The sequence below is a fragment of the Gouania willdenowi genome, chromosome 24, assembly GCF_900634775.1.
Source record: "Gouania willdenowi chromosome 24, fGouWil2.1, whole genome shotgun sequence".
In the NCBI taxonomy this organism is placed as follows: Eukaryota; Metazoa; Chordata; class Actinopteri; order Blenniiformes; family Gobiesocidae; genus Gouania; species Gouania willdenowi.
The window spans coordinates 16,977,832-16,997,038 of NC_041066.1; the positions used below are offsets into that span (position 1 = coordinate 16,977,832).

Below are 19,207 nucleotides of genomic sequence, written 5' to 3' on the forward strand. Positions count from 1 at the left end.
TTGCACACCGACTACCAAGTCAGATTCCTTGTGCTGTTCTAAAAACTGTACTTGGTCAATAAAACATTTCTGATTCTTTGCAAATGACAATGAGCACTGAAGGGACACAGTTTTTAATCCTTATTTTCTCAGCATGGTGAGGTTGGTTAGACGTTTTTTTGCGGACAAAATGTATAACAAAAAAACAGAAACAAAAAAACACGAATGGTCAAAGTGCAACACTATTACTAGGCCATAAGGAGAGGTACTGTATATGTTTCTTATTGCCAGCAGAGCCACAAACTGATGCCTCCGAAACATCTGTCACAGATATCCACTCGTGACCATGTGAACAGTATGAGGAAGAGAGACAAGTAAAATAAATGATGTGGGAGTAATACGGAAGGGAGTGTGGACATGTGGGTGATGTGTTTGTGTGCTGACAAAGCGGCTCTGAAATGGATGGATGGATGTGTGTGTGTGCTGCCTGATGGAGCGCTGGGTTGTGAGTGTGTGTGTGCCTGTTGCTGTGATGACAGTGTGTGTGATTGCTGTGTTGCTGCTGAGGTGTCACTGCATGGAGTTGCTCCGTTCCTTGGACAAAGGTCTTCTCTGCCTTTTTTTGCTGGCTCCGCCATGATATAAGTTTGAGAAAAGTGAATTTGTAGACAACCGTGTGCAGCCACGGGGCTGGCCATAATAGCATTAGTTTGTATTAGGCTGCCGTAAAGCAGTACGTCTTGACACCGGGTCGGAGGCAGGGAAAGTTGCAAGTGCGATTTTCTGGCCAGAGACAGCAGGGAGAGATGAAAGACCCCCCAATCACCCCATAAACACTTGTATTACCCTCACAGAGAATTTGAGAAGGATTTATTAAGGTGAAAAAGTTACTTAGTTCTGCTTTAAATGAATATCAACAAAAAGGGACAGCAAATTTGGATCCAGCCATTACTTAGAAATGCAAAGTCTGCTTTGCAATTTGCTGCCACCAATGTCAACATAGCTTTAAATAACTACTTATTCTGTTAATGGCATGTGATACTGAAAAGCAAATTCAAAATGAAGGAATTAAAACCTCTTCATCTGCAGAGGTGATATTAACAAAGTCTAATGAGTCACTTCATGACTCACCTTCTTCAGCAGCGGATGAGCAGATTGACTGGTGTAGAATGATGAAGGTAGATCCAGGGTTGCGAATAGCCACACTTCCACATACGTAGGTGCAGCCTTGGCGAGTGCTGAGCTTTTTCTGTGCTTCTGATTGCCTTGGCAACAAAGGATGCAGGGATGGGAACAAAAATCAACAGCAAAACAAAAAACAGACAAACAAGGGATGATGAGAACAACCCGGTGGCAAAAATCACAGAACAAAGAAAAGAGTAAAAAGAAAGACAAGTTTGAAGATGGTGGCATAAGAAAGGGATGAGAATAAGACGAGGATGAGGATGAGCAAAATGATGGGCTGGAACATCTGGGCGGAAGACGATGGAAAGGGAGGGTTTTTCAAATATTGAAGAAGAAGCAGAATTAGGATTTGGTGTGTGAGACACTTTCAGAAGGATATTTAGTCTTTGTCTCACCGACATTGGCTCCTCCGTCTCCCTGTCCTCCAGCCTGGGCACTTCCAGTCTGTCAATAAACGCCTGCAGCTCCTTTCGAAAGGCCTTCATCTGAGCATTGATGCGATACAGCAGCTCATGTTCCCTGATCCTGCTCCCGTCGTCCTCTCCTCCCTCCTCCCCCGCCCTCCCAAACATCAGGTCGCCGTTGGATACGTAGACTCTGGCCTCCGAGATGATAGTTGCTGTGTCAGCGATGAGCCGGTCGATGGTGCGGACGAGTCGCTCGGCCTCCACTCTGATGTCTATCATCTGCTGCCTTTCACGCAAGCTGCAGCGCCCGCTCGGCAGAAACCGGGACAAGGCGGAGGAGGCGGCGCCCTCAGGCCCAGTGGGCGTGTACAGGCCTCTAGTGGGCGTCAGGCATCTGCTGCTACCGTTATTGTTCCTCACCTCGTCTGAGTCACTTTCCCCACCGACGGGACCCTCGCGCTTGCGGTGAGGAGGAACCAGGCGGGAGGAGGTGGAGTCCTCGTCGCTCTCGCGGCGCCCACTAGCCGCGCCGCCAGCATCGCTCTCTGCGTCGCTGTCCCGTGGGCTGGGCCTTAGTGAGAGGTGGGAGGCCAGGTCATAACGCTGCATGTTGGAGAGAAGCACACGGTTCTCGTACTGAAGCTGCATGACCTAATGAGAGAGAGAGATAGGTAGCTGGGTATTACTAGGTAGACAGGTAGAAAAAAACTTAAATATCACCTTTTTACAGAAACTTATTTTAACAGTTAATGCCTCTTTTAGTCCTATCTTTTAATATATGTTGTGTTTTATTTATTTATTTATTTATTTTTTAATCCTGTAGCACTTTGAGATTTGGTATCAAATGTAAAGTGCATTACAAAAATGTTTTATTATTATAATTACTCCTCCAGGGTTCTCGCCAGTGCTGTTGTTGAGTGTAGGAGCCCCCTACACTGCGATTTTGACCCCCTAAGGCATTATTTTGATCCCCTACGGTGTGTTTCAACCAGCGTAGGGGGCTTTTCTGTTGTTTTTTTCCTTTTTCAATCAGTACTGTCATAATAACTGTTGCACACTTGGACACAAAAGGGACTTTCTGGCATGCCGGTGTTGTTTGAACTCTCTTTTTAATCAGCATAACCCAGAAACAAATACATCAGCCGCAACGTCTATTTAATACAGGCAATTTGCTAAACAAATTTTGGCCTTCAGAGCTCGTACGCCTCGCGATCCCCTACGCTGTGAAAAATTCCTAGTGAGAACCCTGTTCTGTGAAGTACATATTACATATTAATACATATATCTAGAAATATAAAAACTATATTATGGTACAGTGTTTTATCTACATTGGCTCATTACTATTTTTCTAATTTTAAATGATCCATGTGTTGCGCTGCTCCTTGTACGGCAGAAACCAGTTTTAACGTGTGCACACGCACACAGACTTGTGTTCACAAAGTTGAATTGTATAGTTGGTATATTGATGGATTTTATTAACTGGACATTATGTTTTTATATCAGATAAATCTGTAGTGTATTCCTCATAGATTTGTTTTAATGTTTGTATGTGTGCATTTCTCAAACTTCTAAGACCGTTTCAAGCAAAAAAAAAAAAAAAACTAAATTTCCCCAAAATGATCATCTAATATAGTGGTTCCCAACCTTTTTTGGATGGTGACCCCATTTTCATATCTGGAATATCTGGTGACCCTGAAGACTTTTTTTCTACAATTACTTTTTTTTATTATTATTTTGGTTATACTGTATTTACAAATACAGAGCCAGAGTTATTGACAAATCATTCCACCTCAGATATTTTTTAACTGCATAAAATTATTATTATTATATATGTGTATATATATATATAGATTTAGTTATAATAATAATAACAACAACATTTCTTGTTTAAGATTGTCTTTTAATTTGAAAAATAATAATAATTTAAAACTATTTCTAATCAGTATTTATTTTTTTTAAATCAATTACTAGACATTTCAGGCGACCCCATTTAAACTCCGGGCGACCCCACATGGGGTCCCGACTCAAAGGTTGATATAAATAAACCTATATAAAGAAACCAAACAGGTTAAATAAGTGAGTGGATTACATGATTTAATATTAAAAAAAACACCTAATTACAGTAAGTTTATGGTCTGTTCTTGAGGCGACACTGTAACTAGGATCTTTCCTACCTTGCCGCTCAGATCATTGATTTGTAATCTTGCAGTTTTCAGCTCCTCCTGCAGAGCTTCTGCCTTGGCTGCATCCAGCCCCGCCCCTCCTCCATGCCGGCCCCCTCCTTCATGTGTGCCGGCCTTAAAGCGTAGCTTGTTCAGCTCCGCCGTCACCCTCTTGTTCTGGTCCTCAGCGTCGGCCAGGTTCCTCCTCAGTAGCTCCGCCTCATCCTCAACCAGCTGCAGCTGCTGTCGAAGCTCCGTCAGATCGTCGCCCAGACCTCTCCCCGTGCCCGCTGCGTCCGTCCCAGAGCTCCCAGCGCCATCTCCTTCTCCTCTGAGGTCATCGAGTTCTGACCTCAGGCCACGGTTCTCAACCTGTGTGGACGAACATCAATTAATCTTTGGCCTCGTAGTAACGCTCAAAAAGCATCTACTACTCTTACCTCTAACTCGACTATTTTTCTTCCTAGGATGTTGGCTTCTTCTTCCACCAACCGAAGCCGCAGCTTCAGTTCAGACTCCCGGGTGGTTGGAGGTCCTCCTGCCTCACCTTTTGGGTGGGTGCTGTCCAGTTCTCCGTAGAACGAGCGGTACTTTTGCAGCTCTTGCTCGAGACCATCTTTCTCCTTGTCGATCTTGGCTGCTTTCTTCCTCATGAGGACGGCTTCTTCTTTAATGAAAGCTAGCTGGCACTTAAGGTCCTCGTTGTCCTCCTTGAACATGAAGAGATTGGACAGTAAGGCTGTGTTCCAAATGTCATCCTAACGTACTACTCATAATAAGTCTGACGTCAAAATGAGTATGTAGTGCGTTCACATTAGATAGTATAGAAAGTACGCGAGAAATACTATATCGGGACAGTTTTCAAGTATGCACAGTGGGCACACTACTCAAACCCCCATGATGCATTGCAAGTGGAATGTAAAATCATCCTGGGACCAACTTCAAGCTAAAAATCAAACATCTTTTCAAAACAAAAGCATCTCCTTGTCTTCCATTCGTTTTTTAATGCTTTTGTAAATAGGGCTCTTGTGTTGGACTTAACTGGAGGTTTTGTCAGTAGCACAATGGCGGGCCTCCGAAAATCTCTGAAATGTTGGCATGAGATGTGTATACGTGTGTTTTATGGATTGGTCACTTTCTCGCTTAAAATGATTTCAGAACTTTCAAAGGTGGAGAATCAACAGAGATATTTAGACTCAGCTTTTTGTTGTCGTAGGTTCAATCTTGGGAAAACTTGGAAGTATTCTTCAGTGGGAACTCTCATCATCGGTCATCATTTTAATCATACTTATAGTATATACTCATTGAGTTTGTAGTGTATAGTACAGAGTATGCTATTTCAAACACTGCCTAAAACTTAGAGCTCATTCATTGGAGTAAAAATGGTTAAAACCTAATCCTTAAAACTCAGCGAGTGAGTCTGGAGCAGAGACAATTGTAGATTTAAGTGAGTGAAGGATAAACGTTTACACTCTGTAGGCCTGAGGTCTGAATTGCCAGGGTTGGATTAAGAATATTATGTAATTATTAGATTTATCCATCCATCCATCCATTTTCATACCCGCTTATTCCCGTTTAACAGGGTCGCGGGGGTCTGCCGGTGCCAATTTCCGGCTCTCATAGGGCGCTTGGCGGGGGTACACCCTGGACAGGGCGCCAGTCCATCACAGGGCAACACAGACACAGACAACCATTCACTCTCATTCACTCCTATGGGCAATTTAGAGACTCCAATCAACCTTACAGTCATGTTTTTGGATTGTGGGAGGAAGCCGCAGCACGGGGAGAACATGCAAACTCCACACAGAAAGGACCCAAGTCCACCCCAGGGCTTGAACCCTGGACCTTCTTGCTGTGAGGCGGACGTGCTAACCACTAAGCCACCGTGCGCCCTTATTAGATTTATTTTAGTCCAATTTGATTCTAAGAGAAATCAAATCACAGTTTGTAAAAAAACAGATGTCACTTTGTGAGAGTTGTTTTAGCGGGAAAAGCAAATATCTCATAAAAGAGATCCGGTCCTCACCTCAGTTGGAGTCTGTGCTGCTTTTTTGTCTTTTTGGATGTCTTTGCTCCCCCTTCTTTTCTAAAAGTATAAAAGAACAGGCACCTTTTAATAATAGAAAAACAATGGGCAGAGATGGGTATGGCTCTGTAATGGGTGTGTCCAACTGTTTTCCAACCTCTTTGGTCTTGTCCAACTCATTCTGCAGAGCTTGCTTGGTCACTTCCACCTCAATGAGTTTCTGTCTCAGTTTCTCGTTCTCCTCTTCTGTCTTTGTGCGCTTCTCCTCCACTTTTTCCAGCTCGTGGTGCAGCCGCACAGACACATCCTTCGCTACCTGCAGAAAACGCAGCAAGTTGGCAAAAAAAATTGTGGCTTCAGAAAATCTAATAATTAGTGCATAATACCACAGTTATTGATTCTTCAGCAGCAAGGGTGCTTTCTTTCACTATCTCCATCATCCTACCTTCAGGTCTTGCTCCAGACTCCTGAGCAGCTCTTCATCAACCTCGCCCGTCTGGGCGTAGCGCAGCCGCTTTCTCTCAGCCTTCCGCAGACGATACTGCAGGATCCGGCAGTTTTTATTGGCTCTCTCTAACTCGTGCCTCATCTCCTGGAGCTGACACGTGTCCTCCTCGTAGAAAGTGTCTCTCATCTCATCCATTTCAGTCCTCATTTCTTCAATCTCACACTAAAAGAATTCAAGAAAAAATCAGCATGAGGGAGCGGAATTAGTTGGTTTAAAATTTGCATACGCTCTCTAGTATTATATATACTGTATATAGTAGGGCTGGACGATAAAGACTATAACCCATAACTCAATATTTTTTCTCAAAATAGCAATACATGATATAAATCTCAATATTTTTTACTCAATGAAGTCTTATCAGAGATTAGGGGAGTCCCGAACCGATATTGATATTGGTCCGATATCACCAGAAAACGAATATTGTATTTTATCGGACTATATCTAAATTCTCCGATATATAATATATTATATTTATTCAATTGTAGATATTATGTTGAAGGTTAAAATGTATGTAACCAATTGGTTAATAATAAACGGGTCCATTTTTGTCATACAAAATAGAAAGCCTTAGTTTTGTCTTTTGGACCACTCCATGGATACTTCACAGCTTTTGTGAATTTTGTGCATTTTGTGCAGATTTTTTTTGTCATTTCAGCGAAACACAAACAAGATCATTGTGATTCTAGTAATTCCACTGAATCAATGCACAATTAGTTATTTGTAGCCTGGGTATTTGCAGTTTAGCCAATTGATGTGTTTTCCAGTGAGAGATAAACGATAGTGGAATGAACAGAAATGTCTACAAATATTTATTTAAAAAAATAAATCCTAAAATAAGGCCTGGTTTGGTCTTGAAATACGGACTGATGTAGATATATTGTGGTTTTCTTTGAGTCTAAACCACACCTTTAGGTCTTCGTTCTCATCCAGCAGTCGCTCCATCTCGTCCTCGTAGGCCTGGTCCTGGTCCTGCTGGGGCAGGGACCCCGCCTCTGTAGCCGGCTCCGGTTCGCCCGGGGAAGGGCCGCTTTGGGTCTGCATCCTGGCTCAGCGGCTCCTTCGGTGTGTGGAGTGAATCAGTTCAGCTTTCCAGCATCCTCGTATCGAGCTTCTAGCAAAATGTCAATAATGATGTTCAGCATCCGCCCTGTTTGCAGACACAGGCCCAGCCTCAGCACCACCCGGGGGATAAAACGCTTCCGCCTCCGCGTCTCCCCGGTGTGTAGGCCTCTACCTTAGCCTGGTTGGTAAGGCTGGTCAGTGAACAGAGGAGACCCTGGGCAGCCCCGGGGGTCTGTGGGCTCGCTAGGACGCCTCTTCCTGGGTAGAGTTGGGCGGATAGGCCGGTGACTGTGTGACTGTCCGCTATATGATCTACAGCGCCCCCAGCGGCCGCCCTCAGCTACAGTTCACAGAGTTTCACCAATAGTTTCACCACACGAATCAAGCCTGGTCGGACCGGAAGTTGATATTTTCAAAGTAAGAGCGCGTTTGAGGACTGTGCATAGGAGGATTTTTTTTTCCACTGCTGTGAGAAGTTGATTGCCATTGGTCAGAACGTAGTTTTATGTTTTTCGAAACAATGCAAGAGTGTTTCTCAGGGAAAAGGGCACGATTGCAAAATAACAAAAACAAACTTCTTCCACCCTTACTTTGCTGTGAAATGCGTGCAGATTTTTGTAGATATCAAACCTTCTTGTTTTGCCATTTTGTGTTTATTTTCATACTCTATGTTGAACTGATCGGGAAAGACCAGTACACGAGAGCAACTTTATAAAACAAGCTTTACTATAAAATTGTGTAAATTACATTCATTTGTAAACTTATATTTTTTGGCAGAGGGATGCTGGTAAAGATATTCTCAATTGCAAAGTTTTCATTCAAAAGTTCAAAAAGTATTAGTAAAAGTAAAAACTTTTTTTTTTTATTGACTATGTATTTGTTACTACTTAGCATACTTGTTAGGTCAAATACTAGAAAATGATTGAACAAATTAATTACCAAATTAAGTCCATAAAAAATACCCTTCAAAATAAAAGCACAGCATTCACTTTTTGGGGGTCCCACGTGTTGAGAACAAACTACAGTAGGCCTATATCTCTTCATCCATCCATCCATCCATCCATTTCAGCCGGTAGAGGGCGATATTTGCATAGAAACCACATCAGCTCCAACAACAGTAAAACGCTGACTGTTTCCACTTTGTTGGGTCAGGATGAACTCCTTACTAGTCCTTCCTCAGTCATATGATAACTAATGAGATGAGGCAGTGACAGGTCAGGTTTGTAAGGATTTCAGTCTTGCAAACTGACCCATTCACCCTCCAGCATGTGTTCTCAAAATCTACCTTCAAGAATATTTATATATAAAGAAGAGTGCAATGATGTTTTTCTTCATATTACTGTTTTAAACATTAATTGGATTAGTTCTGCATTGGTTAATATTTATTATAATGACCAGTTTAGAGTTGCTGGTCTGACTGAGTGCATCTGTACAGCAGGAGGAGGGATACAGGTTATAGTGACCTGTTCTAAATGCCTTTGAAAGAAAAGCCTCGGCCCTCCTTGCAATCCCATTAGTCCCTGGCTTAGATCCCTGTGTGTCCCTGAGGAGGACAAATGCACCACCTCTCCCTCACCTCACCCCTCCTATCATTCACATCTACACCCTACAACCTTTCTAACTCAATCCTGGTACACTGGATGGAAAGAGACAGGTGGTAGTGGTGCTCCAGCTCCAGTGTGAGCCTTCAGAGAGAGAGTAAATGGAAAAGGACATGCCAAAGATCCAAGTTACCACAATAGGAGAACAACATGACACTCCATCTATCCATCCATCCATTTTCAGACACACTTGTTCCTGTTTGTCAGGGTGGTGGGGGTCTGCCGGTGCCAATTTCCGGCTACAACTTGACACTCAAAAGCTATAAATAAATAGCAATTAATCTTGAGTAATAAGAAAGATAAGAATCACCTGAACTTACAGAAACAGGATGTGATGGACAGGAAAGTAAATATGACCTGTATTTATTGTACCACTGAGCCTGGCTGCGCTGTTGTTTTGTGGTGGGAAAAAAAGGGTGGTAACTTGTAAAGAAAACACAGAGTGATAATAGAACCTGAATAATTGCACAGTTTTAAATTTAATTAAAGAATCGCCAGTTTTCCCGTAAGTCACATTAATGTCCCCAGTCACTGCATATATACACAGGTGGAGAGATGGAGGAACAACCTGAAGGCAGATTAGTGGAGGCTTCTCTTCCAGTGACCTGCTTTCCTGGGTAACTCATGGAGTGACGTGGAAATAAGCTCTTTTGGAGCTAAAGCCAATTTACCTTTAAAGATTAGGGCAGATCTGTCTGGACAGGGCAGCGATGTGGCCTTTCTCTACCTCTTTCTCTTTCTCACACACACACACCTATAGAAGCTCTTTACATTCTAGCAATCTCAAAAAAGGATGGGAGAGAGCGTAAATCAATATAAGTTGCATTGACCAATGGTTGTCAACAACTTTAATAGATTTTGAATGTTTTGTGCACTCATAACACAAAAATGACAACTCAAGTGATGCTAACATTGTCTTTATTGGAGTTGTACGTGCACACAGCCAGGAAGCTGTGTGCATGTTCCTCTTTCCATGAGACAATGTCAGTAACTTTTCATTTCTTTAAAAAAAAAAAAAAAAGCGGTTTTCAGGACACGTTTCAATTTCTTCCTATGTGGCAGTGAGGCAGTCTCTTATTGTTGCACCTCAGCTACACTGAAAAAAGACGCACAAAAATATGCAATATAACAAAGAAATTCACAAATTTTCTTAAATACTAAAAAAAACCTATTATTTCATGCCAGAGGTGTTATTTTTTTTTAAAACAATCCACAATGAACACGTCCATGATAATTTGGTAAATAGTGCAGCTTAATAGCAACAGCACGGGACACATATGAAATGTAATTTGACTAACGAAAAGCTTTGGATTGTTCTTAACTGGATTGCGTAACTTAACTTAAGACAAAAACTCTTTTAGAGCACTAGAAAAAGAAATTGCATAATAAAGACTAGTTAAGCACACGAGTACAAAAGTTGGTGGTGAGTTTTGGTAGATGCTGATGCAGGTTAGAGGTCCCGTAAGATTTTTGGTTCGATTCCCAAACACGGCTGGACAGAGGGGGCCAACGTGCCCCGCAATTAAGCTTCTTTTGATTGAAACACAGCAATGAAATAAGAAATACTCCTTTTTTTCTTCTTTAAAACAGAACCCCCCACACACACCCACAAATCTACACCCACTGCCTAGTTACCCTCTCATGTTGGTCCCACATCCCATCCTTCTACAATACTTGTAGTAACGGGCTTTCTGCTTTCAACTCTTTATTAATCATCCTCTTTCTTTTTATTCTTCCTCTTTACTCCTTTTTAGCTCTTCCTTTCCTTTGCTTCTTTCCATTACTCTGCACCTCTTCCACCTTGCTGTGACCGTTAGTTACCGCCGACGTGCCGTTTGCCACTAGTTTGCTTTCTTTCTGGAAGGCTGAGGGTTTGCGTCTGTACGCGTGGTAGTAGAAGTTGGCGAAGAGGATGATGAAGGTGACGGCGTAAGCGATCAGGGCCCACTGCATCCAGCATGGGAAGGGACAGCCGGTGTAGAGGGAGTGGCCGGCGTGTCCAATGGTTACATGGAATTGGATCTGTAAAAAGATGGAAAACAACCAATAAAATAGACTTAAATGGCACAAAATTATTAAAACATTAACATTGTTTGAAAATCCTTTGCTTGGTTTGTAATCACTTGTAATGCATTACCTTTTCTCACAGTACACATTTCATTAGAATTACTTATTAAATTTACAATAAATATATATGGTCTGATTACTTTGATGGAAATCATTATGTAAAGTCATATGCAATATGTTATGGTTTCATCTTTTTCTTCAACTTTGATCTTTCAAAGGCTTGCTTTGATACATCAAAGCAATCAGTAGATGACTCTGAGGAAGACTGACACTTGGCAGTCCAAACAAGTCGGGAGATCAAAGTCAATTTCAAAGTACATTTTCTGAAAAAAGCTGTCTGAATAAATGAAACATTATTTCAAAAAAGAAGAGAAAAGGAACTTGCTGGAATTATAAAGTTAAATGCAAATCAAAGTCAGGCCTATGACGTAAATTCTCAATATTTATGAAAATTAATAGTTATACACTGTTTTGTACTGCATCTCAATTTAACATGAGTACAATGTGGTAATAAATGTCTCATTAATACAATTGAATGAGTCAATTTTTTAAAAGGCACCCAATAGTTTAAAATGAAGATAAATAAATAAATAAATAAAAATAACTATCATCTTATGTGCCAAAAAAAAAAAATGGGGAAACCAGGCACTCCAAAATTGAAAAAATCAAAATGAGGAATGAAGAATATTAGAATGGCCAAATCATTAAAAAGCAATTTTTTGATGCATTGATGTTTTTCCAAGAGCTCCCAAAACTGCTATACTTTTAACACTTTGAGCAGCCAGTCATCCCCTGTTGTTTGTTCCATCATCATATGATTAACTTAATCAAGTCAAAGTGTGAAAGGTGGTTAAATTACTGTATCCTGTGATTTGATTCAGTTTTATTGTAAATTCGTACACAGCAGGAAGTAAAAACTTTTATTAGCATGTAAAGGGTTGGTTTATGGTAAACTAGTAAACCACAGCATAAAAATAAGTAAATGAGTAAAGCTTTAAACAGAGACTCTAAACATTCTGTCTGTCAAAGGCAGGTAAAGGAAATTGTATCAGAAAACCCTGTTAACTACAACTATATTGATCATTTATGGAATTATTTAAAAACTGATTGGTGCAACAGTAAAAGAAATGCCTACCATTTGAATAATGGTGAGATATTTCTTCCACCAGAGGTACTTCTGCATCATAGGTCCCAGGGCTGCCAGGCCATAGTAACCATACATGGCTACGTGGATGGAAGAGTTAATGGTTGCTCCAAAAAATGCTGCAAAAAAAGGTCAAACTTGGATTAAACCTCAGCTACAAAACTACAAAAAAACTTGTATGAAACTAACTTTTTATAGACGGTGAGACAAACAGAAACCTGAAAATGACTCACATTGTCCACCAGGGACCCACTTGATGCCGATCCACCAGAGGATGAACATGGTGCAGTGGTGGTAGACATGGAGGAAGCTGACCTGGTTGAACTTCTTCCTCAGTATGAAAAAGACTGTATCCAAAAACTCCACTCCTTTGGAGATGTAGTACCACCACAGAGCAGATGCTATCTATGAACAACAAAAACAGGCAGGAGTAGATTATTTATCAGCAGTAGGAGCGTGTGCCAATACATTTCCAACATATGGGAGGTTAAATCTGTAGCAGGCAACAGTGGAGGCTCAGGTCAGTTAAGGCTCATCTACTCACAGCCTCTCCTGATCCAAGACAGTTAAAGTGAAACGCTGCAATGCATGACTTTATTGTTAAGAGACATTTTTACACTTGGACAAAAAAATAATCTAAAAATATGTTTTAATGCGTGATAATTATTGTAAAAAAAAAACCTGTGGGAATGTTAACTAGACACATTTATTTTATTAAAAAGACAGAAAGAATGAAATGAACTTTTAAAGTTGGTTGTTTGTACAATCAAATCTCACTCTGGCTCTCATACAAGCCTGTCCTTTAAGCTGTGGCCCTGTGGCTGTTAGTGGGAGGAGTTTGACGGTGGTGAGATCAACTGGTCCCGCCTTTCGTGTGTCCTAAAACAATGAAGAGATGACCTTTTATCTCTTAGTCTTTACTCTTGTTCCCACCAACGATGATGCATTATGGCTAAGGAAAAGGAGAATTTTGTGACTAAACATCCACGCCTTCCACAGAGTGAGCATATTGATTACAATTGGTTTTGTGGTTTAACTGGTAGATAGAGCTGGGTTGAAGGAAAAAAAATGAAATCATCGATTTTCCTTTTTGTTGCCTGATATTGATTAATAAAATCCTAATATCGAACACTTAATACGTCTGTTCTACCGTGTATAATGCAGTGCTGTGGGCTCATCCATAAGGTGCGTTCACACCAAATGTGATTTCAGCAACTAGATTACATTAAAATGAATGTTAAATGACGCCACGTCAAGCAACCTCCCATGACGTCACTCAAAGTTCAAAATTTTGAACTTTTCAAGCGACTTAGAGTGATGTCGCGACATCCAAACGGCAATGAGGTTTCTCCCTACGTCACTGTCAGTGCCCTATCTTTTCACATGATCTTTTCGGATTCTTTCAACACATACACGTAGACTATGTCACTCCCTTCACTCGCAATCTTTACGACAGAGTTCCTGGGACGTGATAAATGAATGTAAACCAACCATACAACGTTTTCTTAAATATTTTAATAGTACACATGTAAATATGTGACTGTTTTTGTGTTTTTAATTGTTAATCACGTCACTGGGGTAGATGAAGCAAGCAAAAAGCGCAACTATGTTCAAGCGACTCATCATGGGTGAATTAAGCAACTACAGTCGCGTTTGGTGTGAACGCACCTTTAATGTAAACTGTTATTATTGTGAGTTACTTTCTACCGATTACAGCATCATTTCCCTGATAATCTCTTCCATATTTAAGTAAAATTGGTAGTGTGACTGAAATAACCTTAACCGGATTGAAAATGGGATTAAATCGTGAATGGAATTGAATCAGGCACATGTAAATCAAATCCAAACGATTCGGGAAGTCATAATGGATACCCAGTGGTATCTGTAGTGGTAAAGCACTCACCCTGACTTCATTGACATCATTGGAGTAGTTGACAGGTTGACAGAGGTAGCTGTATCCAGCTGCTCTTGAACCTATTAGGAGCTGATGAGAAGACAAAAACGTCAATGGGAGACTTGATAAAACATCTGTAATAAACAATATTATGCTTTACTGACAAATATAAAAGCAGGGGGAGGAGTTGTCTTTAACAAAACTTATACACACATGAGAGTCTTGAGGTGCAACAGGACTGACACGACAGTCACATGGTCTCACAGCTACTGACCTCTTTGGCGATGTAGAAGTTTAGGACCACCATGCTGAAGTTGTACACTATGAGGGTCTTCCTGAGTGTGTAGGGCTGGCGGTCCTGCATAAATCTAGGCCCCGCCCATAGGAAGATCAAATACAGGCAGCTGATGGCCAGAGTGGGAATGGGAGAGGCCATCATTGGCCAGCTCTGCACTCGTTTGTCTGAAAGGGAAATGAAGAGAGCAAACATTTCAGCACGACAATTAAAAAACTTGTGTGGGTAAATATGTAATTAATGGTAAAAAAAAAAAAATCTAATTAATGAAATCATTACTGCTTTAATATGATTCCTAATCCATGTTGTCAGATAAAGTGAAACAGTGTGTGTGTGAATAAACCACAAGAAAGACCAGGTTTTCACTGCTAGATAAATGTAATTGTTAGGAAATTTAAGAGATGTAACGATTCACTCAACTCCTGATACGATTTGATTCACGATACTGGGTTCACGATACGATTCTCTCGCGATTTATTTTACCAAATGAGAGTGTAGACAAATGATGACTGAAAAAGATTCTTTTTTTTTTTTCTTCAAAAATAAAAATACTGTGCTATTTTCTTTTATCTTTGTCTAATGAATCGCTTGATAAACTATGCAAAACAATGCAATTTAATTAAAAATAAATCCTGAATTAAATAAATAAAGAAATAGTACAAATGAAGAAGAAGCCTATTCATTTCTGGCTCTACAGTAAACTAATGAAAAAACTGCATAATAGTTTCTTTTCTTTTTAAAAGTGCAACTGAAAATGTATTTTGTGCCTTAGCAATTGGACTTTTAAACAAATCCCATATCAAATAAATGATTTAAATAAACTAACTATGGCTTTAATTCTCTCTCTCTTGTTTCTCACTTTCCTCTCTGTGACCCTCTTACCTTGGATTTCACATGTTCTTTCTTTCTCACCTCTTTCATTTTGTCTTGGGGAAGCCAAAATGCTTCCACACTTCTGATTTAAAACATGGTGGTGCGGCCTGAATTTCAAATTCTAAATAGATAGCGCCTTCTGCTGTAAAAAAAAAAAAAATAATTATTTTATTTTATTCAATTTCAGAGTATTGATTTGAACCGTGACACCTTTGAATTGATTTTTAACTGCCTCACGATCAATCTTTACATCGCTAGTGAATTTAATTCATTCCCCATTGATCCGAAGTAGTCAGTATTAGCATATCCAAAATAGCAGCGCGAGAATAAGCTGGATAAACAGCGGAGCTTCAAGGAAGTGTTCTTACCTGCTATAGTAAGGCTCCATTTGTAAAACTCTACAGTGTCATTCACAAAATGTGTTACCACCTCCATGGCTCTGCCTTTGCTCCTGATTACACTGTGGGATAGGAAAGACATGAAAAAACATCAATCAACATTTCAATTACAGCAATACATTACCTTTCAATAGGACCTGATAGCTTAAAATTTGTTTTTTAACCCGTTCTCCAAAGGCAGTGGCTATCCGTACGATTGCTGTATCAATATACCAACATTCTATCCATACACAGCGCCCCTATTTGGCCAGTTTAGGTCACGTGACTAAGACTAAACTTTACCCTACACTAGGGCTGGGCAAAAAAATCAATTTGACCGATTAATCAAATTTGTAGATAAAAATTATTTTTATTTTGCAAATTCGAGATTAAAATGTTTTGGGTTTTTTTTTCCCACCACAGTTTTTTCGGACTTTTTCGCTTTCCGATGTGAGCCAGTCCCCTCTTTGTTTACCCTTTGAGTAGGCTATATGTGTGCCACAGCCATGTTTAATTTTTTATTCGCACTATTCTGAGATGCTAAGTGATGAGTTTATTATTTTTTTAATTGTAATATTATATGTTATAGAATATGTAGTTATGTGATTTCTTAATCAGAAAATTTAAGCTGCTGTGAAGTTGCTGTTGCACTTTTGCTTAAACCTGGGTTAAAGCTTGAAACAGTTGAATGACAGAGCCTCATTTACTTTTTATTTTGGGATTGTTCTATGCATTTAAACTCTTGAGGACAATCACAGCAATAAAGTTGCACTTTTGACAGTATATCTGATGTCTGCAGACATTTTTAAAATTTTTGAAAATCAAATCGAAACTGGAATTTATCTTTAAAAAATCTGAGATTTTTTTTAGGCAAAATCGCCCAGCCCTACCCTTAACCTAACCCTAACCCTAAAAATTGTTGCAGTATTGGGTTATAACCTAACCCTAAGATGCTACGTACTTATACTTCGGTAGCCGTAACAATAGCACCGGGGGTTGTCCGTATGGCAACCATACAAATAAACACTTTCTTCTCCAAAGTGCTAGTTTGGTTGGTAGTTTTCTTATTATTACTTTGAACCTTTCTTGTTTCTTACATTTTAGTCTTTTTTTTTCTTTCATCTTTTTCAATATTCTTTTTTTATTTTCCACAAATCATAATTTTACCGGCACTGCTTAGTTTCAAGAAAAATATGATATTTATTAATACATTTATACACCACCCTGTAAATACTGCACAAATACACAACAAGCAGAATAATCAAATAAACAGTACCAACATGTTTAGACAGATAGAATTAATGATTTTGACTCAGGCACCCTTTAAATTGATAATTACACTGTTACACAGTAAATTACAGCATTTACTGCATGTTTATTGGCAGTGAGGGGCTGAGTTATTTAACCTATGTTTCCATGTAGCGTGCCTAACAATGGATGACTTTGACAGGAGTTTTTTTTATTTATTTTTTTATTAAATCAACGTACACACACTCAAACAGGATCCAGAGGGTTAAACGGAGTCGGACAGCAGACAAAAAGACTGGGCCCACATGTGTCAGCAGGTTTTCGCTGTGACCGCTCAAGTGGCTTAAAGACTCAATTGATCGACAAGCTTAGGACAGGAAGCCTAAGTACAAATGCCCAACGATCCACAAGTATGTTAGATGGTTATCAGTCGTTTTAGGCCCCAGTCCTCTGCTATACAACACTGAACAAGGATGTGCTGATTAAATTTGCATGTGTTCAGTTAAACCAGTGGTTCTCAACCTTTTTTTCATTATTTAATTAGTTTTTGATGAAGTTTGTGATACTTAATTATAAATACAGAGTTGCCAGCATTAATAACAAGTCGTGCCAGCTCAGATATGTTTATACTGCACATTATTATTTTTAAATAGATTTATATTTATATATATATATATATATATATATATATATATATATATATATATATATATATATATAACAATAAAGTATAGAATACAGTTGTCTAAAATGTAGTGTTGTTTCAATTGGTAAAAGAATAATAATTAAGAAAAGAAAAAAGATCTAATCAGTCATTTATTCTTTATTTTTTTAACGAATTACTAGACATTTCAGACAACCCCATTTAAACTCCAGGTGACCCTACATGGGGTCCCGACCCCAAGGTTAAAAAACACTGAGTTAAACATTTAAACTTTTGCGGTTAAAACAAATCCAACTTCACAATGATCAAAATAATGTAGTAAAGAAGACAACACTTAACTTATAGATAGAAAAACTAAATAGTTCCCCAGTCCTCATTTTTTAATTTTTTCATTGGGATTATATATATATATATATATATATATATATATATATATATATATATATATATATATATATATATATATATATATAATGTTTTAAATATAGCCCCATTGAATCCATTACACTTTGTTCTCCACAGGGGGATTTAGGTTTATTCTAATGGGCCTTTTTGCCAAGGATTAACAGGTGGGTGCTGGGAGCGGATGAAGACGGGAATAAGATTATCTTGCAAACAAGAAAATATCACGTTTTCCCGATATAATCGATTTATCGTAAATAAAAACAAAACAATAAAACATGACCTTCCTAAATAATTAAAACCCCATATGAGTGCATTGCTTTTCCTCTATTACTGAGATCAACCGTGGCAAATTAACTAAGTAAAACATGTAAAATAACAGGTGTAGATGAAAACAAAGCAGCTACTTACATCGTTGATATCTCGAGGCGTACAAGGACATCCGGTGCAATTTGATACCCAACTCGTCTCCGTTATTGCTCCTCGTTTTTCTCTTTTTTTTTTCCTCTCCCGTCAAAGCGTCTCCGTGTCTCCTCCGCAGGGCGACATTAGACAACACAGTTTGGCAAGAAAGTCAATAAAAGGCAAGAGGGGAAGCTATCACTAACACAGGGCCAGGTATGGAGCATGTGGTCCGTGCCGGCAGCTCAGCCGCATCTTCTCCTTCAATCTCCCGAACTGGGGGAAGCCAGCGCGCACTGCGCATGCGCTCAGAGGCAGCGACCTACTGCGCGTGCTTGTGCGCGCGCGCCCATGTTGGAGATAAATTATGTGTGCCAGCTGTAAATTACTTGTGTTTTCAGAGGCTCGATAAACATTACAAATAGAAAGAATAGACACTAAAAGTAAGAAAGTAAGAGAAAGAAAAACGTACATAATTAAGTAAATGACTGGTAATCAAATAAGGATGAATTAAAAGTGCGTCGGAAAAAATAAAACAAGATAAAATAATAATACAAATGTATTCGATGTATTTTGCTCGTGACTACGTAATATACATCTAATCATTCAACTTTTCGACTCTAATACTATTCAAGAGGGAGATGTATTGTTTAAGAATCTTTTTTTTTTTTACATTTTTACCCTCTTTTTTCTTTCTTTTTTCCCTCTTTTTTCCTTTTTCTTTAAAAAAAATAGCTTTTAGATGTGCAGTAAACAAGCAAAGTGCATTCTCTTTTAAATACTTATTTATAAACACCCTTTAGGTCAGTGTTTTTCAACCTTTAGGTCGGGACCCCATGTAGGGTCGCCTGTAATTAAAATGGGTTTGGTAATTGGTATTAAAAAAAACAAAATAATTGATTACAATTATA

General features: G+C 39.3%; 2 protein-coding genes across 2 annotated transcripts; both read right to left on the bottom strand.

Moving 5' to 3' along the window:
- Positions 1-1,116: 1,116 nt before the first annotated feature.
- On the bottom strand, positions 1,117-7,661 carry LOC114457425 (protein SOGA3-like). Its single transcript, XM_028439202.1, has 8 exons — positions 7,174-7,661; positions 6,205-6,429; positions 5,917-6,075; positions 5,760-5,819; positions 4,174-4,443; positions 3,746-4,105; positions 1,560-2,222; positions 1,117-1,450 (listed from the first exon to the last, which is right to left on the bottom strand). Exons 1-8 carry the CDS (start codon positions 7,306-7,308, stop codon positions 1,340-1,342), a joined length of 1,983 nt encoding a protein of 660 aa, XP_028295003.1. The 5' UTR covers positions 7,309-7,661; the 3' UTR covers positions 1,117-1,339.
- A 2,335-nt stretch (positions 7,662-9,996) lies between these two features.
- Positions 9,997-18,571, bottom strand: elovl4b (ELOVL fatty acid elongase 4b). The gene is made up of 7 exons (XM_028439204.1): positions 18,306-18,571; positions 15,572-15,663; positions 14,310-14,497; positions 14,045-14,125; positions 12,375-12,546; positions 12,133-12,260; positions 9,997-10,952 (listed from the first exon to the last, which is right to left on the bottom strand). Exons 2-7 carry the CDS (start codon positions 15,636-15,638, stop codon positions 10,671-10,673), a joined length of 918 nt encoding a protein of 305 aa, XP_028295005.1. The 5' UTR covers positions 15,639-15,663; positions 18,306-18,571; the 3' UTR covers positions 9,997-10,670.
- Positions 18,572-19,207: the final 636 nt, after the last annotated feature.

Coding starts and splice junctions, on each gene's coding strand:
- LOC114457425 (XM_028439202.1), bottom strand. CDS start 7,308: ATGCAGACCCAAAGCGGCCCTTCCCCGGGCGAACCGGAGCCGGCTACA. Junction 6,430..7,173: donor ATGAGAACGAAGACCTAAAG/GTGTGGTTTAGA, acceptor GAATTCTTTTAG/TGTGAGATTGAAGAAATGAG. Junction 2,223..3,745: donor TCAATGATCTGAGCGGCAAG/GTAGGAAAGATC, acceptor CTCTCTCATTAG/GTCATGCAGCTTCAGTACGA.
- elovl4b (XM_028439204.1), bottom strand. CDS start 15,638: ATGGAGGTGGTAACACATTTTGTGAATGACACTGTAGAGTTTTACAAA. Junction 14,126..14,309: donor ACTTCTACATCGCCAAAGAG/GTCAGTAGCTGT, acceptor TCTTCTCATCAG/CTCCTAATAGGTTCAAGAGC. Junction 12,261..12,374: donor GTGGGTCCCTGGTGGACAAT/GTGAGTCATTTT, acceptor CTTTTTTTGCAG/CATTTTTTGGAGCAACCATT.